The sequence below is a fragment of the Hemicordylus capensis genome, chromosome 2 (assembly GCF_027244095.1).
Source record: "Hemicordylus capensis ecotype Gifberg chromosome 2, rHemCap1.1.pri, whole genome shotgun sequence".
In the NCBI taxonomy this organism is placed as follows: domain Eukaryota; kingdom Metazoa; phylum Chordata; class Lepidosauria; order Squamata; family Cordylidae; genus Hemicordylus; species Hemicordylus capensis.
The window spans coordinates 235,979,979-235,999,494 of record NC_069658.1 but is presented as its reverse complement, the minus strand read 5'-3'; the positions used below and the strand labels follow the sequence as shown (position 1 = coordinate 235,999,494).

Below are 19,516 nucleotides of genomic sequence, written 5' to 3'. Positions count from 1 at the left end.
GCAACAGTCACTGGAGGTACTGTGCTGGGGGTGGATAGGGCCAGTTACTCTCCCCCTGCTAAATAAAGAGAATCACCACGGTAAAAGGTGCCTCTTTGCCCAGTTAGCAGGGGCAGTTAGCAGGGGCAGATGGAGCTGCATTTCTAAAGCAGAATATACAAGACTGTACAAAAGCTTTGTAGATTATATAGCATGGAAGCTAAAATGGGCACCACAACTTGCAATTTCCACCACTTTTAGAGAGCAAGTGAAAACTGAAAGCATCTTCACTCCCCTCTTAAAGGTGTTTGGATGAGAGTGTGTGTGTGTGTGTGTGTGTGTGTGTATATATATATATATATATATATATATATATATATATATATATATATATATATCTCCTGTGTGGACTCTTAGATGGAAAGTGTTGTGTTCTCACTGAGGCTCTTTCCACACTCCAAGCACATATGTGATTTCCAGTTCCTGTGCAAGTTCTGTGATGGGAAGTAAAGTGTGCACTTTCCACATTCTGAGCATTTAAAAGGCTCCTCAGCTATGCAGATTCTTGAATGAGATATGTGTTGCCTTCTGACTGAAACTCATTCCACAGGCTGAGCAGTATATGATTTCTCTCCTGTGTGACCTCTTTGATGGACAATAAGCATTGCAACCTTACTGAAATGCTTTCCACACTTGAATAACTGATATGATTTCCTTTCGGCATCTGTTCTTAGATGGGAGATAAGGTGATAACTATAACTAAAGCTCCTTCTACTATATGGACATAAAAAGGCCTCTAACCTGTGTGGATTCTTTGATGCAATGTAAGTTGTAGATTTTGACTAAAGCTCATTCCACACTCTGAGCAGGTACACGGTTTCTCTCCTATGTGGACTCTTTGATGGGAAATAAGTGATACCTTCTGTCTGAAGCTCTTTCCACATTCTGGGCATTTAAAGGGCTTCTCACCTGTGTGGATTCTTTGATGCAATGTAAGTTGTACGTTTTGCCTAAATCTTTTTCCACAATCTGAGCAGGAATAGGGTTTATCTCCTGTGTGGACTCGCTTATGAGAACTAAGTGTTGCCTTGTGGCCGAAGCGTTTTCCACACTCTGAGCAGGTATATGGTTTCTCTCCTGTGTGGACTCTTTGATGGCAAATAAGTGTTATTTTCTGACTGAAGCTCTTTCCACATTCTGAGCATTTAAAGGGCTTCTCACCTGTGTGGGTTCTTTGATGCAGTGTAAGCTGTACATTTTGAGTAAAGCTCTTTCCACATACTGAACAGGTATATGGTTTATCTCCTGTGTGGACTCGCCTATGAGAACTAAGCGTTGCCTTATGGCAGAAACTCTTTCCACACTCTGAGCAGGTATATGGTTTTTCTCCTGTGTGGACTCTCTGATGGGAAATAAGTGATACCTTCTGACTGAAGCTCTTTCCACATTCTGAGCATTTAAAGGGCTTCTCACCTGTGTGGGTTCTTTGATGCAGTGTAAGCTGTACATTTTGACTAAAGCCTTTTCCACACTCTGAGCAGGTATAAGGTTTCTCTCCAGTGTGGACTCGCTTATGAGAAATAAGCGTTGCCTTATGGCTGAAGCTCTTTCCACACTCTGAGCATGTATATGGTTTCTCTCCTGTGTGGACTCTTTGATGGGAAATAAGCGATACCTTCTGACTGAAGCTCTTTCCACATTCTGAGCATTTAAAGGGCTTCTCACCTGTGTGGATTCTTTGATGCAGTGTAAGCTGTACGTTTTGACTAAAACTCTTTCCACACTCTGAGCAGGTATATGGTTTATCTCCTGTATGTACTTGCTTATGAGAACTGAGTGTTGCCTTATGGCCGAATCTCTTTCCACACTCCGAGCAGGCATATGGTTTCTCTCCTGTGTGGACTCTTTGATGGGAAATAAGTGTTCCCTTCTGACTGAAGCTCTTTCCACATTCTGAGCATTTAAATGGCTTCTCACCTGTGTGGATTCTCTGATGGACAGTGAGTGCTGCCATCTGACTGAAACTCTTTCCACACTCTGAGCAGGTATATGGTTGCTCTCCTGTGTGGACTCTCTGATGGACAGTAAGCTTGTCACACCGAGTGAAACTCTTTCCGCATTCCGAGCATTTAAAAGGCTTCTCATCAGTGTGGGTTCTTTGATGCAATGTAAGTTGTACATTCTGACAAAAACTCTTTCCACACTCCGTGCAGTAATATGGTTTATCTCCTGTGTGTACTTGCTTATGAGAAATAAGCGTTGCCTTATGGCTGAAGCTTTTTCCACACTCTGAGCAGGTATATGGTTTCTCTCCTGTGTGGACTCTTTGATGGGAAATAAGCGTTCCTTTCTGACTGAAGCACTTTCCACATTCCGAGCATTTAAAAGGCTTCTCACCTGTGTGGATTCTTTGATGGACAGTGAGTGCTGCCATCTGACTGAAGCTCTTTCCACACTCTGAGCAGGCATATGGTTGCTCTCCTGTGTGGACTCTTTGATGTACAGTAAGCTTGTCACACCGAGAGAAACTCTTTCCACATTCTGAACATTTATAAGGCTTCTCATCTGTGTGGATTCTTTGATGCAATGTAAGCTGTACATTTTGACTAAAACTCTTTCCACACTCTGAACAGGCATATGGTTTATGTCCTCTGTGTACTTGCTTATGCGAACTAAGCGTTGCCTTATGGCTGAAGCTTTTTCCACACTCTGAGCAGGTATATGGTTTCTCTCCTGTGTGGACTCTTTGATGGGAAATAAGCGTTCCTTTCTGACTGAAGCACTTTCCACATTCCGAGCATTTAAAAGGCTTCTCACCTGTGTGGATTCTTTGATGGACAGTAAGTGCTGCTTTCTGATTGAAGCTCTTTCCACACTCTGAGCAGATATAGGGTTTCTCACCTGTGTGGATTCTGGGATGTCTGCTCAGATGTGGCTGACTAGTCAAGGTTTCTACATCCTGCGAGATCTTAGTCCTGCTGCTTCCCTTGTGGCATTCTCCTGGGATTGGGATGGAATGCATGTCTGGCCCTTCAGAAGGACTAGTCTGCCTCCTCTTCTGGCTCCCTTCAGTTCTCCTTCCCGCTCCATCGGCCTGTTTCTCTCCCGCCCTCCAATCACCTGCAGCAATAAAGAGAGGAACAGGGTGAGGGAGCAACAGAGTCTCACATCAAGGAGCAAGCCCAGCTGACTGCTGTGAGGAGACAACCGTGTCAAAGAGGCAGTGGAAAGGCAGCTCCTGCTAGAAGGAAACAGCCTCCATTGCAGGGGTGGGCAAAGTGGGCCCTTCAGCATTTGCTGAACTACAACTCCCATTAACCCAGCCACCATTTTTCCTGTCTGGGGAAGATGGGAGTTGTAGTTCCAGAGCAGTTAGAGGGCCAACTTTGCCCACCCCTTTCTAGTGAGTGGTATCAACTGGCAGCCATTTGCTCCATGGTAAGCAAGGTAAGCATTGCATTGGATCCAGAGGGAAAAGAATTCTTTGGAAGCCTGCACAATGTTTTCATGCAATGCAGATGAGTCTCTTGCCCATTGACAAATCCGGGTCAGTGGCACTATTTTCAGTCAGTGGTGAGAAAGGTGCTTACCGGCCCGGCCTGGCCCAATGCATCAATGAAGGCCAGAACGGTGCTGCCACCACGCAGGGATCCAGATTAAAGGCAGGAGTCTTTCTCAGGCCTATCCTGGAGATGCCAAAGAGGGAATCGTTGACCTTCTGCATGCCAGCATACAGACACTCCTCCCAGAATAGCCTCATCTCTGACAGTGCTCACATGTAGTCTCCCGTCCAATGCAAGCCAGGGTGGACCCTGCTTAGCCAAGGAGACAATGTATGCTTGCTACCAAAAGACCCGCTCTCCTCCCTACTCTCTTCCAGCCCAAAGGTGAGGTCAAGTTTTGGATCTGAAATTTTTCCTTCAGAGAGAAAGAAACCAGATAGTTCTTGGGAACCCAACGATAACAGATCTTCAGGGAGACCAAGCAGCTCTGTTTTTATTACCCTCAGCCACGTAACAGCCCTGCTGGATCAGGCCCAAGGCCTATCCAAGTCCAGCATCCTGTTTCCCAAAGTGGCCCACCAGCTGCATCTGAGAAGCTCCCAAGCAAGAAGTGAGGGCATCCCCTCTCTCCTGCTGTGGCTTCCCTGCAACTGGTACTTAGAGGCCTCTTGCCTCTGAGGAGAAGGGGCAAGTGATCTTCCCAATAGTACACACAGGAATGGAGCCGGAGAGCCAGGGTAAGTGCCTGGAACAAGAAGATTCATCCTGTCCTTAGGAGATGGCTCTTTGCTCTCCTGCTTAGAAATAGTGCCAGGAAGGTTGTAATGTAGAGCAGGGGGTTCCCAACCAGTGGTCCTCCAGATGCTGCTGAACTACAACTCCCATCATTCCCAGCCACAATAAATTGACAATAAACCCTTTATGTCAAGGAAGCCTGAAGCACTTTTCTCAGCCCCAGTGCAGGCAAGAAAGCGACAACCCTGAGGAAAGATCCCTTTTACACCATGCCAGGAGGCAGTCTTCAATCCTCATGTCCGACACCACCAAACATAGTGGCAACAGGTTCACGAGGCAAGGGCTGAAGGGAGCTCACAGTTTGGCCAGCTTGGAAGAGAAGCTGGTGGAGGTTTTGCCATTTGATTGAGGCTTTCAGGAATGTGGTCTTCTGGGCTCTGGTTGCAACCAACTACTTTTTTTCTTTAAACAAGGAGAGTATCCAAGGAACATGGACTAGCCTCTGTCATCCCCAGAATGCTTTGCTGCAGACTGACAAGAACAGAAATTTCTACGTTCATACAACCATCAGCTGAGGCCAGGAGGGAGGCTTACCCAGAAAGGCCAGATGCCCAGAAATCTCCTCCAGGACTTCCCTGTGCAGAGCCCTTTGGCCTGGATCCAGCAGAGCCCCCTCCTCAAAGAGAAACAAAACATTTGTTTGTTTGTTTGTTTATTTTTCTATCAATCAATCATTTATATACCGCTGTTCAAGTGAACCTCCCAAAGCAGTTTACAATAAAACAAACAATGTATCAAGCCACACGTCTACATGGGCCTTAGTCGCACTTCTTTCTTCTCTCTTCCCCTCAGAGCAAGATGGTCACAGGTCCCTCTGTGGTGGCAGTTGGGGGAGGGAGGGGCCACTTCAGCTGGAACATGGTAGTTGGGTAGAGGCAGCACCCCAGCCTGTTTCTCTCTTTCCTCTCCTCCCGATTAAGTGCATTCACACAACCCAAAGTGCTCAGCTGGGAGGGCTGAGAGGGAAGGCAGGATCTACCAACTTTCCCCACCACGAGCGTAGTTTCTTCAGCCTGCCACCACTTGCATGCCCACATGAACGGCACTGCGGCAGTCACCTGAGGTGGGATCGGGAGGAGGAAGTCCTCCCTTATCCCATAATGCCCTGTGTGGGCAGCAGAGAGGCAGCCTGCTACAATGCAGAAGGGCTCCTCTCTCTGACTGCTCCGCAGTCAGGACTCTATGGTCGCCTCTCCCGGCAGCCATTTTTAGAGCCCTGATGGTACCCACAACCAGGCAGTGAGGTAGGAGGTGTGCATGCGACCTCCTACCTCACATTTTACCGTGGGTTTCAAATACAAGCTATTCAGAAGAGGAGCGCCGCTATCGGGAGTGATCCCAGCGGTTCTCACAACCAACTTTTCCCAGGCTAGCACCCGGGTAGGGTGGGTTGTGAGAACGACCTCACTGTTTCTACATCAGTATTGCCAGAAAGGTGGAGGCTCAAGGTTCTCCTGGAGGATACAAAACTTCCTCTGTGGCATTTGGAGTCAGAAGGGAGCACCTTTGACTGAAGCAAAGGGAAAGACAGAGGCTCAGTGGGGCCCAGAGAGAGGTGAGGTCTGCCCCTCCCCCCGCCCCCCCCAGTGATTCTTCTCCTACCTGATCTGGTGAGTGCACAGCAACAGTTTCCACTCCACCACCAAGAAGAGACGCTCCAGGAGGAGTCGCCGGTGTCATTTCACTGCCTAAAAGGAGAGGGGGGAGATGGGGAGAGGTTTTGGGCTTGATGGGCATTTTGCATTTCAGTGGCTGGAGTGAAATCAGTCTGTCTTCATATCACTTCTGGGTTCCATTTAAAGTTCTGGAGTTCTCAGGAGGCTAAAGAGAAGCATCTCCAAAACACAGGCTCAAGAGGAACACAAAAGCAGCCTATGGGTTGCTTGAGAGAGAAGAACCCAACCGCAATACACACACACACACCCCTGCATCCTTACCCAGCACCACGGTGCCTCCGTCACTCTCCTGCACAATACCCCTGCACAGTGGCTGCTGTCGGGTCACCAACGGAGCCGTCTCAGACTCTGGGAGCTCAGGGGCTGCTTTGGCTAACATCCCATCTGTCTGAAACAGGAGAAAGCAGAGCAGGGCGAGGAAAGTAACACATGAATTTTAGGGCATTTCCATCCTTCAGTTCAAGTTTCAATACTCAGCGCAGCCATTTCAAAGAGCAGGCATCCCTGGGAAACACCTCTCATCGTCAGAGCCTCAAAGCCAAGAAGACCCTCCAGGAGATAGCAGAAGACCTTTGGAGGGAGAAGTTAGCAGTGACCCCTGCTATCTGATCAGAGAGGCATCTATAAAAAGGTTTGACTCTCGTACATTTAGGGTGGCAGGGGCGGGATGGATATAGGAACAGAGGACGCAGCCTTATAACGAATCAGCCCATTGGATCACCTAGCACAGTACACAGAGTGGCAGTGGCTTCTCCAAGGTCTCTCTCAGCCCTATCTTGGAGATGCCAGGGAGGGAACCTGGAACCTTCTGCATGCAAGCGTGCAGGTGTTCTTCCAATCCAGGCCCAACACAGAATCCTTCCAGTGGTTCTTGCTGGTGTTCACCTTACATTTCTTCCTTTAATTTGTCAGCCATTCTGGTTGAATTATTTATTTATGTAAACCACTCAGAGCACTTTTGTTGAAAAACGGAATACAAATAATCATAGCAGAAGGTGCCTGAGAAGAGTCAAAGGCAGCTTGCCAGCTGCGGGTCGAAGGGGGGCAGTTCTTTGTCTTTGAATTTGGGTCTCCTAAGATCATCTCTCACCCGGAAGGCCCTAAGGCAACCCACATGGAACTAGGTCTTTGGCAGGCAAGTACATACTGTAACAGCCACTTGATTGGGATAGTAACATAACACTGACAGAAGAAGGGACGAGAAGAGGGAAGAATGGGAGGAGGGATGGTCTTGTGGCAGCAAGCATGAATTGTCCCCTTGGCTAAGCAGGGTCCACCTTGGTTTGAAATTGAATGGGAGACTACATGTGAGCACTGTAAGGTATTCCACTCAGGGTTTGCTTGCATGCAGAAGGTTCCAAGTTCCCTCCCTAGCACCCCCAGATAGGGCTAAGAGAGACTCCTGTCCATAACCTTGGAGACTCTGCTGCTGCCAGTCTCTGTAGACAAAACTGAGCTAGATGGACCAATGGTCTGACTCAGTATGTGGCAGCTTCTGACGTTCCATCTCAGGCTCTCTCCTCAAACCTGCCAAGTAGGGAATAAGCTAGGAGGGTGGCTTGTTTCTCTGCAGCTTCTATTACTACCAAAGCACATTTGTTGCTCTGAACTTCTGCATGCATTGGGGAAAAAATGTTTTTGGCTCCACTCCTGGGACAATCATCTCACTCTCTGGGATGTCGAGTGCCTTGTGTTCAAACAACAGATACTGAATCCCTAGCCTAGGGGGATCAGTATTCAGATGATTTCTGCACAAAACTGGGCCAGTGCTGGCAGGCCCATCCTTAGAGCCGGGTGACTGGAGCAATTGCCCCGGGCCCCAAGCTTGGACCGGGCCCCACGGTCGCTAAGCCAGCACTGAGCAGCCTGCCTCTCCACTTGCTCAGCACTCAGCAGCCTCGCACCTGCCTTGGCTCCTGGCGTGGCAGGGGGAGGGAAAGCCAGGGTAAGTGTTCGATCATGGCGGAATAGCCCGGGTCGCTCCCCCGCCTGGCCCAAGCAGGCATGGTGCCTACGCAGCGCGAGAGATGTAGAGGTGGCGCAGGGAAGGCGGGAAGCAGCAGCGCCACACCCTGGCCGGGCCAGCGGCCTGCCTCTCCGCTCGGCAGTGGTGAGAGCCTGCCCTTAGCCGTCTCGTGAGGCGATTCAAGACTCGAGCCCGCTCGGTGGAGGTTGTCCCTTCTTCCCTCCAGGCCCCTCCAAGCCCTCCACTCTGCGAGGGTCTCCCCTGGCCTGCCAGGCTGGCCTTGGCCGCTCGGCCTTTTCCACTGCCACCATGGAGCCCAGCATGACGGGCAGCCACAGTGAGGAAAAAAAGGTAGGAGGGAAATAAATGTTCCTTACTGCTGCTCTCCCTCCTCACCTCTTGCTTGGCCAGCAAAGCGGCCTGGGAGCCCTTTTTAAAAAACATTTTATATCCCGCTCTTCCTCCAAGGAGCCCACATACTTAAGTTTCTCCTCACAACAACCCTGTGAAGTAGGTTAGGCTGAGAGAGAAGCGAATGGCCCAGAGTCACCCAGCTAGTATCAGGGCTGAGTGGGGATTTGAACTCGGGTCTCCCCGGTCCTCGTCCAGCACTCGAACCACTACACCACGCTGGCTCTTTTGGCACTAGTCTCCCCATCCTTTGTTGTGGGTCGGTAGTTGCGGGGCGAGGACAGCTGCCCCATACTCAACCTCCCCTCATTTCAATTTGTGAGTTCCTGCTACAGAGGTCAGGACAAGAGATTCGGGGAGGGAGGAGAGGAAGCAGGCAGAGGGGTGTGTGGGGACGTGGAGCTGCCGGCACGGCCTCCTCCTGCTTGCCCCTTCAACCCACACCCCTCCATCCATGTTTTTCTACCTAACCCATCTACCTAAAAAACCCATCTGCCTAAGGGGGGCTGAAATCCGCTCCTTATCCCCACATCCAGCCACCTCCTCTGTCTCCCTCCCCCCAAAACAGCACCTGCTTCCTTGTTTCGAGATTTCTGTCTCTGCTCAGTTTTACTTGGCTGTGTTTCAAGAAGATGCTGTGTTGTTTGGGGAAGGGAGGGGAGGCAGGCTGCCCTCCTCAGTCTGGTGCCCTCCATATTGTTTCTTACTACCCTTTGCAATTTCCTACTGCTTAAGCCTCCCCCCCTTTTCCTGGCAGTGCCCTCCTTATTTTCTCCCCATGTAATCTCCTCCCCCCCTTTATTTTTCACCCTTTCCTTCCCACCTGGGTAATCCTCATCCCTTATTATTAATATTATTTTGGTCTCTTCCTTCCTTCACTCCTTCTCCAATATATCCTATATCTCAAGAGATGTTTCACGCTTTCCTTTCTCCTCCCAACTGTCCATGTCACCATTTTGTTGGAGGGAGTTGAAGGGATGAGTGGTGAGAACCTGAGAAACAAACTTGGTTTGAACGTGGGAAGCGCTCTTGACTCGTGAATCATGCAACTTTCTCTTTGCAAGATAAATTTAATCATGGCAGGGACTCCTGACTCAGCGTGGATTCCCAATGTTTGGGAATTGTTGATTCTCTGCTAACATGTCGTTTGAGGCTGAATTTAAAACTTGGCACTGCTGATTTGAAGAGGACAGAATCGCGGTTGGCATAATGTGATGGGACACAGGAGACCCTCTCTCTGTTTTTTGGGATATGCTGGATGTGGGCAAAATAGTCACTGTGTTGTCATAAGTTGGTTTGGTTTTTGTCCTGAGTTAGGCCTGCTGTATGTATTATGCTTTTAGGGTGTATCTATCAAATGAATGGGTACACCCAAAAGTTTAACACATAAACTTGACAAGTGTGCATTGTGCAGGGATACACACGAAGAAACTGGGATTGACCATGGGTCCACACCACATCCATGATACACGCCAAAGTGTAATTTATTCAAAAAATCAGTGTTTTACATATTATATGATGTATATTAGATCAAAAAGTTAAGGAGGACCCGTACATACTGATTCGCCCCCAGCCCCGCGCCCCCCTAGGGACAGCCTTGAGTGATGGAACTTTTGAGGATAGTGTCCCACACACGTCCAACCCCTTGGAACTACCAGGATGAAATGCTCTCTCACCTGCTGCTCTTCCTGCTTCTTCTCCTCTGCCTGGCTCAGGAGGAAACCTTCTGCCAGGGCCACCGCCTGCGAACTGGTCTCCGCTCCACATTCTCTGACCCAGCTCTCCATCTCCGGGGGCAGGATGGTCAGGAACTGCTCCAGGACCACCAGGTCCAGAATCTGAGCTTTCGTGTGTGTGTCTGGCTGCAGCCACTGATGGCAAAGGTGGTGGAGTTGGCTGCAAACCTCTCGGGGGCCCTCAACTTCCTGGTAGACGAAGTGTCTGAATCTCCAGCCCTGGACATCTGAGCTAGTACTGTTTCTTCCCAGTATCTTCTGCAAAGTTCGTTCCCAGAATTCCTTGTCATTGCCAGACTGGGTGGCTTGAGGGCCTTTTTCTTCTCCCTTCCCCGATTCGCTATTTGCTGGGCTTTGCAAATCCATGGTCTCTCTATGCTCAAATTAAGCTCCCAATGCACTCAAAAGCTCTTCTTCCTCTAATGCTACTTTGCTGCCCAAGGCAAGAAGAGTTTGATGAAGCCACTGCTTAGTCACAAAAGACAAGCATATAATTCACATTAAAATTCAGCTTCTTCCTGAGAAAATGCGGGTGGGGGAGAAAACACTAAATAGCAGAGAGCATCAAATACTAACACAGTTTCATCAAACCTTTATTCAGGAACAATCCCCCCTAACTTTCATTTATGTTTTTTAAAAAAGAAAATTAATATGGATGAAGGGTTCTGTATAATTCAAATGCTCACACAGCTTAATATTTGATTCATACAACTTTGATTTGTCTGAGCAACACAAGGCACTCACTGTTCTTTTCTCCATTATTTCACAACCAAGAGCTTTTCCATGCAATCTCCTTCTTCATACCTGCTGGGATGCAGGTTTCCCCCTATTTATGGACTTCAAACAGTGTCTCATGTTGAGAGATTATTGGTCCATCAAGCCCAGGAATATGGATTCCTAGTGGTGTCCAGAGAAGTGTTTTAAAGATCAGTACATTGCAGAGTTGATGTAAGTCAATATTTCTCAGCATCAGCACCAATCACCACCATCCCTCATATTTTTCAGTGCCCCATAGAGGGACAGCTTAGCTCACCCACTAGAATTCCAGAGGAAGACCTTTCAGCCTCAAGACTAGGTTAACTTCTACTCTTTCAAATCCTGGGTGCATCCAGCTCAATCTTCTCTGGTGGGGCTCCTCCAGGGGTCATTAGGGACATTAGAAGCTGCCTTATACTGAGTCTGACCCCTGAGCTATCAAGCTCAGTATTGTCTACACTGACTGGCAGTGGCGTCTCCAAGGCTTCAGGCAGGAGCCTTTCCCAGCCCTGCCTGGAGAGACCTGGGACCTTCTGTCTGCAAGCAGATGCTCAACCACTGAGCTACGGCCCCAGTTTTCCCTGGAGATGCTGCCAAAAACTGGACCTGGGGCTTTCTGCAGGCAAAGCGGAGCTCTTCTTGCCACCAGCAGAAAGATCTCTGTGACCTGATCCCAGAGGAGGGAAGCCTGGCTAGAGAGCTCCTTCTACGGAGCCACACACTCCGTCCAGCTGCCGATGCACCGTCTTCCCCAGGCCTGCTGCGATATGGAGAGGCTGCCAGCAGCCAGGGCTTGTACCTGGCAGCTTCTGCTTGCGAAGCAGGAGCTCTGCAGACTTGCACTGAGCGGCAGCTCCTCCAATTGAGGGGCCTCTCTCCCCCTGGGGTTTCACGAGGCCGCCTCCCCTGCCTGCCTGCCTGGCATTGCATTCCCCGTCGGGTCCAGGGGGTGGGGGTGGGTGGGTCTCCCGGGTGGGTCTCCCTTGCACCCCAGAAGCTCACTTTGCACTCACCGGATTCTTCTCGCAAGAGGCCGCTGGTGCTGCATGCGTCAAAAGCAAGACGGGACAGGAAGCGGCTGCTCGTAGCGCCGGCCTTCCGTCTCAGATGGCTCTCTAGGAAGGGAGACTCGCTTTCCTTGCACACAGTCAGTGGTCCTCCCGGAGTCCCGGCAGGGGAGAGCGCGCGAGTCGTGGAGGGTTCCTTGGATTGCTACGGCCTGGGCGGGGGGGGGGGGGGTGGGTGCATGACGTCACTGCTTGCCACTGCCCGCCCCCTCCTCTTGGGAAAGGAGGCTCGGAGGGTGCGGGCGTCCACGGTATCGTCTTCCCCGGAGGGTGCATGATGTGGGGCACTGCCTGGGGGAAGTGCAGGGCAGGCGACGGTGAAGCAAAGCCAGGGGAGGAGAAGGAGAAGCCTTTAATGTTGGGAAGGAGGAGGAGGAGGAGGAGCCCCAGTCAATCTCCAGCCAGGACCAGCCCTGGTTGCTTTCGGACCTTTCGAGTCTCCGCCTCAGCAAAGTTTGGCCACAGAGCCACACCTGGCCAAACTGCAGGAGGGAGAAGTCCGTCTGCTCGCACCGGGGTCCCTTACCGCCTGGGTCATCCTCCTTGTCTGAAGGAAGAGGAGGAGAGGGGACATCCAGTCGCAGCTCCTTCCAGGCTCCCTTAGATTCTGCAACACCTTATTCCTATAGCCACACACGCTGACATTTGCTTATGGACGCTTGCAGTGCAGATCTAGCCCAGGTTTCAATAGGACGATTCCTGTTATTCCTCATGCAAACTGGCGGAAGCCCAGGCTGCCAATGTCCGCAAACTCACTTAGGAGTCTCACCCTGGCTAACTGGGCAAAGAGGCAACTTTTAAACATGTAAGAGCCCCTGGTGGCGCAGTGGTAAAACTGCCGCCCTGTAACCAGAAGGTTACAAGTTCGATCAGGGGCTCAAGGTTGACTCAGCCTTCCATCCTTCTGAGGTCGGTAAAATGAGTACCCAGAAATGTTGGGGGCAATATGCTAAATCATTGTAAACTGCTTAGAGAGCTCTGGCTATAGAGCGGTATATAAATGTTATTGCTATTGCTATTTAGAAGGGGGAGAGCAATTGGCCCTATCCACCCCTGCAGCACAGTACCTCCAGTGACTGTTGCTGGTGTCTATCATGTTTCTTTTTAGATTGTGAGCCCATTTCGGGACAGAGATCTATCTTCTTTATTTATTATTTCTCTATGTAAACCGCTTTGGGAACTTTTGTTGAAAAGCGGTATATAAATATTTGTTGTTATTGTTAGGAGTTAAGTCCCATTTGAACTTACTTTGTAGTAAACTGTGTAGGGTTGCCTGAGCAGTCTTTTTTCCTACAATTATGTATTAGGTGATATAGCATAAGGAGTCCCCTTTTAGTTCCTTGGTCTTTTATCTGGCCTGAGGGCTTCCCGGGAGCATCTGGTGTGGGCCACTGTCTGAAACACGATGCTGGACTAGAGAGGCCTTGGGCCTGATCCCGCAGGGCTGTTCTTAAGGTTTCGAGTGAAGAACTCAGGCTTTCTCAGTGTCTCAGTTTGGACTTAATGTTGGGATTTCTTGCTTCTTTTCCTCTCCAGTCTGCTCAAAGGGGAAGAAGAATAACCTTGGAACTGCTTCATCTTGGATCCAGATGAAGGAAGAGAAAGAGAGAAAAGGAGGCAAAGTGGCTTCAAATCCTGCCCCCCACATTCAGCTCCAAACCTTGAGGGGCTCCATTGCCCCCTCTTCTCCCTGGACCCCTGCTTGAGAAGGGAAAAGAAAAGCCTTGGTTTTAGTAAGGGGTGCACATATAGGGAGAAGGAAACAAATGATGATTCACATTAACCTGGATCCAGATGCCAGTTGCTGTGGGAAGCCCGCACCACATAAGAAGCTGCTTTATACTGAGTCAGACCCTTGGTCCGTGCACCTCAGTCGTGTCTACACTGACTGGCAGCAGCTTTGCGGGATCTCAGACCAGAGTCTTTCCCAGCCCTACCTGAAGATGCCCAAATGGTGAGGGACCTGGAATCCAAATCCTATGAGAGATAGTCAGAGGAGCTGGGTATGTTTAGAAGAGATACTAAGAGGAGATATGATAGCAATATTCAAATATCTGAAGAGAACATAAGAACAGCCCTGCTAGATGAGGTCCAAGGCCCATCTAGTCCAGCATCCTGTTTCACACAGTGGCCCACCAGATGCCGCTGGAAGCTACAGTCAGGAGTTGAGGCCATGCCCTCTCTCCTGCTGTTATCCCCTGCAACTGATACTCAGAGGCATCCTGCCTCTGAGGCTGGAGGTGGCCTACAGCCCTCCGACTTGTAGCCGCTGATACACCTGTCCTCCATGAAGTTATCCAAACCCCTCTTAAAGCCATCCAGGTTGTTGGCTGTCACCACAACTTGTGGCAGAGAATTCCACAAGTTGATTATTCGTTGTGTGAAAAAGTACTTCCATTTGCTGGTCCTAGATTTCCTGGCAATCAATTTCATGAGCTGTCACATGAAAGGAGCTGACTTCTCTGTTGCTCCTGAGGGCAGGATGAGGACCAGTGGACTGAAACTGCAAGGAAGCAGAGTTTGGGGAAAGAGAGCCAACTTCTCATTTGGTGACTGATGAGGGCAAGAGCACCTTCTTCCAGTTCAACTGGTTTGCCAAATGCAGCCCTGTCTGGGAAGAGAGAGAGGCCCTGGCTTCAATTGACCCTTGCACAGGCTCCATCCAGAGTAGACTTCTGCAATGCACTCTACATGTTGCTGCCTTTGAATGGGATTCTGGAGCTTCACTTGGTATAGAATGCAGCTGTCAGATTGCTGGTGGGAGTTCTCTGAAATGCATCACGCCTATTTTGTCCCAGCATCACTGGCTCCCAATTGGCTTCCAGGTTCCCTCTAAACTTCTGGCTTCAGCTTTTAAAGCTCTGAACAACTGACTGTGGCTTTTGTGGGTTAGTCAGCCCCATATGGAGCAGGCAGTCCTCAAAGTGAGGAGGTTGACTGCCTGCTCCATATGTGGCTGCCCAACCCACAGAAGCCCAGCTCTCTGGTCTGCTGCTAATGGGAATCTGCTCTCAGACAAAGAGGTGGCACCGTATCTGTGAACTACCCACTAGGGACTGGCTGCTGCTGCTTCTGGCTGCAAGGGAGGTTGAAGACTTTAGGTCCTGCCTAAAACACATGTTAGTCTTAGTCACTGGGCTGCTCTCAAGAGTTCTGTTTGTTCGTTTGACTGTGTGATGCATATTTTTTTTAATGGTTTTATCTGCATTTCAGATGTTTTCTTCTCTTTTTTACCCACTTTTGAATGCTTAAATAAATTTGGGTATAAATATAGAAATAAAACCAGGCCCTGGGCTCAGTTCTCAGCCTCTCAAGTATCTTAGAGTCGTGGGAGAACGAATGCCAGTCCAACTAGGCAATATTGTGGTCACTGGGCCCCTGGTCGGACTCTACAGAAGGCAGCTGAAGAGGTTTCTATCAGAACTGGCTTACGAGATCAGACTCAAGAGTCCACCCAAGTTGAGCCTTCTGTCTTCAAGAGATGCAGGTGCCTGATGTCTCCCCAAGTTCCCAAGCATGTTCTTTCCCCACAGCATCTGACATTTAGATGTACAGGTATACTGCTTACATACATGGAGGATCCAATCCTAATCCCTAAGTCAAGCACAGATTTGGCCTTAGTGCACTTGGATCCTCCTCCTTCCAAGCTGTTTAAAAAATTTACCATTGCCTCCTCCCACGCAGTGTGAGATAATGCTTTTCAGCATCTTCCTATATCGCTGCTGCCCGATATAGGTGTTTCCCATAGACTGGGAAACATACTAATGGGGATTTGAACCGGCAGCCTCATGCTTGCTAGGCAAGTCATTTCCCCGCAGCGCCATTAAAACTGCTTACAGTATTGTAAATGTAGTCACATGGATGATAGATGTTGGAAAAGCAGCTGAGCCTTTTCTTTTGAATCCTTGATTCCATCTCGAGCATCAGTGGGGATCAGCTAATGTTACCAGAGCTGCTTGAAGAGGAGAGGAGAGCTGGTCTTGGGGTAGCAAGCATTACTTGCCCCCTTTGCTAAGCAGGGTCCACCCTGGTTTGTATTTGAATGGGAGACTATATGTGAGCACTGTAAGATATGCCCCTAAGGAGAGGGGGCTGCTCTGGGAAGAGCATCTGCATGCTTACAAGCATGAAGTCCCACATTCCCTCCCTGGCATCTCTAAGATAGGACTGCGAGAGACTCCTGCCAGTAACCTTGGGGAAGCTCAGACAATACTGAGCTAGATGGACCAATGGTCTGACTCAGCATAAGGCAACTTCCTATGTTCCCATGAAGATTCTCAGAAACTGGCTAAGAAGATAATTCTTAAATGTTCTTGTTAAGCAAGTAAAAAACCAAACCTCAAGAAGACATTCATAGAAGGGAGATCTTGAATCGTAATTTTAAACTGGAGAAATAGGGGGATGTTCCCCCCTCTCTTCCAACTTCCCCCAAACTGTTATTAAATTCTAGGATCTCTATCCTGTCCAACCCTCCCAAATCTTCTCCCCCCCCCCCACACTGTAAATCCACCGATGTTCCAGCTTCCCCTTTCCAGGATTGTGTCCCAAGCTTCTTACTCTTCCAGTTGTATCTTTCTCAGCTCCCTGAGAACAGCTGGCCAGAACTGCACACAGTCTTGTACATGTAGCCATGAGAGAGAAAGACACCCGAATGGCTGCTGAACAATCATCTCTTCTCTCCTTGCTCACCTATGGTCAGTGATGATCAGCTGATATTTCTAAAGCTGGCTGAAGACCAGTCGGCTGTTCCAAGATCAGTTGACTGGTCCCAGATGGTAGTCTAAGGAGGCAACAGGTCTGAGTTGGGTAGCTGGTTGGAAGAAAAGACTGGGATGGGGGACGAGAGAAGGGGAGGCTGGAGTAGGGATGGGCCACCTGGGGGAAGATCTGGGGGAAGTTGGAGCTGCTGGAGGGATGTGAACATCTGCCTCCCTCCTTCCTGCTGTGTGGCCTGACAGACTTGGACTGAATCATCCTTCTGGGACTGCAGAGGCAGAGCCTCCTAGGTCTTGCTCCCTCCTTCCTACCTGAAGCCTGTGAGCTGCTCCTTTCCCTCGCTGAGTGGTCATCGTGGCCAGCTGGGCCCTGCTGGTGAGAGCAGTGGAGGTGTGGATGGCCCAGCTATGAAGCCAGGGCTAGGGCAGTGGCACAGCCGTTGGCCAAAGCCAGCCACCAAAGAGGGCCAGCCTTGGGGGCGGGCTTCAGGGGTGGGACTGAGGGCTAGGGTTGGATTTTGGGCTTCTGGATCTATCCTCAATATATTGTTGGTTTGTGTTAGGTCTTGCCTTGAAATGGCTTAGCCTTTCAAGATTGTTAAATATATTGTTTCATTTTTATTGTGACTTTATTGTGAGTTTGTTAAACATTGTTAATTTTTGTTGGTTTGTTATGGGTTGTGCACCACTCAGAGTCGTCGTGAGTTGGGCTGTATATAGATGTAATGTAATTTAATAATAATAATAAATAAATAAATAAATAATAAAAAGCTTGGTATTCCAGGTAGTGTTGAACTATTTATTTATTTTATTTATTTATTGCTAAATTTCTATACCGCCTTTCATTACAAACAATCACAAGGCGGTTTACATAGAAAAAATTAAAATAGGACTATACAAATTACAGTTATAAAAACAGGACGATTAAAATATTATGCTAAAATATAAAAACAGATCTAATTTAAAAAAATTAAAATACATATATACTATAACTCCCATCATTTCCAGCTTGTAAGGAGAACAGGAAACTCCACCCCTTTGTGAACCTATCTGGATCGCCATCCAAGCTCTGCACCTGAGCTTGCTTCCTGTTTCTCCAGAGTAGACCAAAGGGAAAGGGAGGCCTTTTGCATTCCGGCACAAACTGCTCCAGCAGTACTGGACTTCACCTTTGTTGGGGCCCATAGAGGAATGTCTCAAGCAGGACAAGGGATCTTAATGGTGGGGGGCAGTACTAGATCCCCCAAGATCTGAGGATCCTTGAGAAAAATCTCTGCCGGATGGGAAGCTCCAGCTCTCGCCCCAAGGACTATGGTTCAAATGGGATCTTGGCTGATGCCAATGACTCTTGCAAGGACCAGCATCTGCTCTGAGGAGGTCTCGGGTTCTGAATCTGGTTGGGCCACCACAGCTTTCTTGCTGGAGCGTTTTCCATACTTTGAGCATGTATATGGCTTTCTTTCTGTGTGGAGTCTTTGATTGAAAGCCAGGTTATTATTGTCACTGAAACCTATTCCACAGTAAACATGTTAAAGCTTTAGCTCCTGTGTGGATCCTTTGATCAGAGCAGATCAGGCCTTCTGACCATTTCTGGTTACGTAGGCCCACCTTTGACTTTCCGGTCATGCAGGCATGCTTCTTACAGCTCAGAGTGATGTCAGCAAGACGTACTGCTGGTGACAACACAGGAAGAGACACAGGTTCATTTGTAAACAAAAGCACATTGTTTTTGACCAACAAAGATCAGAATTGTTTGGACAATGTTTTTTCTTGTGACACTCTATGGATGCGAAAGCTGGATTGTGATGAAGCAGGTCAGAAAAAGAATCGATGCTTGTGAACTTTGGTGCTGGAGAAGACTTTTGAGGATACCATGGACAGCCAGGAAAACAAACAAATGGATTATAGAACAATTCAATCCAGAATTTTCACTCGAGGCGCAGATGACCAGGCTCAAGCTTTCATACTTTGGACACATTATGTGAAGACCCAGCTCCCTTGAGAAATCTACAGGTGAAACTCAGAAAATTAGAATATCGTGCAAAAGTCCATTAATTTCAGTAATGGAAATTAAAAGGTGAAACTGATATATGAGATAGACGCATTACATGCAAAGCGAGATAAGTTAAGCCTTAATTTGTTATAATTGTGATGATCATGGCGTACAGCTCATGAAAACCCCAAATCCACAATCCCAGAAAATTAGAATATTACATGGAACCAAGAAGACAAGGATTGTAGAATAGAACAATATCGGACCTCTGAAAAGTATAAGCATGTATATGTATTCAGTACTTGGTTTGGGCCCCTTTTGCAGCAATTACTGCCTCAATGCGGCGTGGCATGGATGCTATCAGCCTGTGGCACTGCTGAGGTGTTATGGAAGACCAGGATGCTTCAATAGCGGCCTTCAGCTCTTCTGCATTGTTTGGTCTCATGTCTCTCATCCTTCTCTTGGCAATGTCCCATAGATTCTCTATGGGGTCAGGTCAGGCGAGTTTGCTGGCCAGTCAAGCACAGTACACTGTATACTTTTCAGAGGTCCGATATTGTTCTATTCTACAATCCTTGTCTTCTTGGTTCCATGTAATATTCTAATTTTCTGGGATTGTGGATTTGGGGTTTTCATGAGCTGTACGCCATGATCATCACAATTATAACAAATTAAGGCTTAACTTATCTCGCTTTGCATGTAATGCGTCTGTCTCATATATCAATTTCACCTTTTAACTTCCATTACTGAAATTAATGGACTTTTGCACAATATTCTAATTTTCCGAGTTTCACCTGTATAATGATGGGAAAAGTTGAAGGAAAGAGGAGGAAAACTAGTAGCAAGGTGGATGGACCTGATTATGATAGCAATGAATGCACCACTGAGAGACCTTAAAGGCCAAATTGAAGACAGATCA

The 19,516-nt window shown here is 48.5% G+C and overlaps 1 protein-coding gene across 1 annotated transcript; it reads right to left on the bottom strand.

Annotated features, from left to right (window-relative positions):
• Nucleotides 1–385: 385 nt before the first annotated feature.
• On the bottom strand, nt 386–11,751 carry LOC128341949 (zinc finger protein 420-like). Its single transcript, XM_053288636.1, has 5 exons — nt 10,007–11,751; nt 6,215–6,341; nt 5,880–5,965; nt 4,812–4,893; nt 386–3,099 (listed from the first exon to the last, which is right to left on the bottom strand). The coding sequence occupies exons 1-5, from the start codon at nt 10,430–10,432 to the stop codon at nt 776–778; spliced, it is 3,045 nt and encodes a 1,014-aa protein (XP_053144611.1). The 5' UTR covers nt 10,433–11,751; the 3' UTR covers nt 386–775.
• Nucleotides 11,752–19,516: the final 7,765 nt, after the last annotated feature.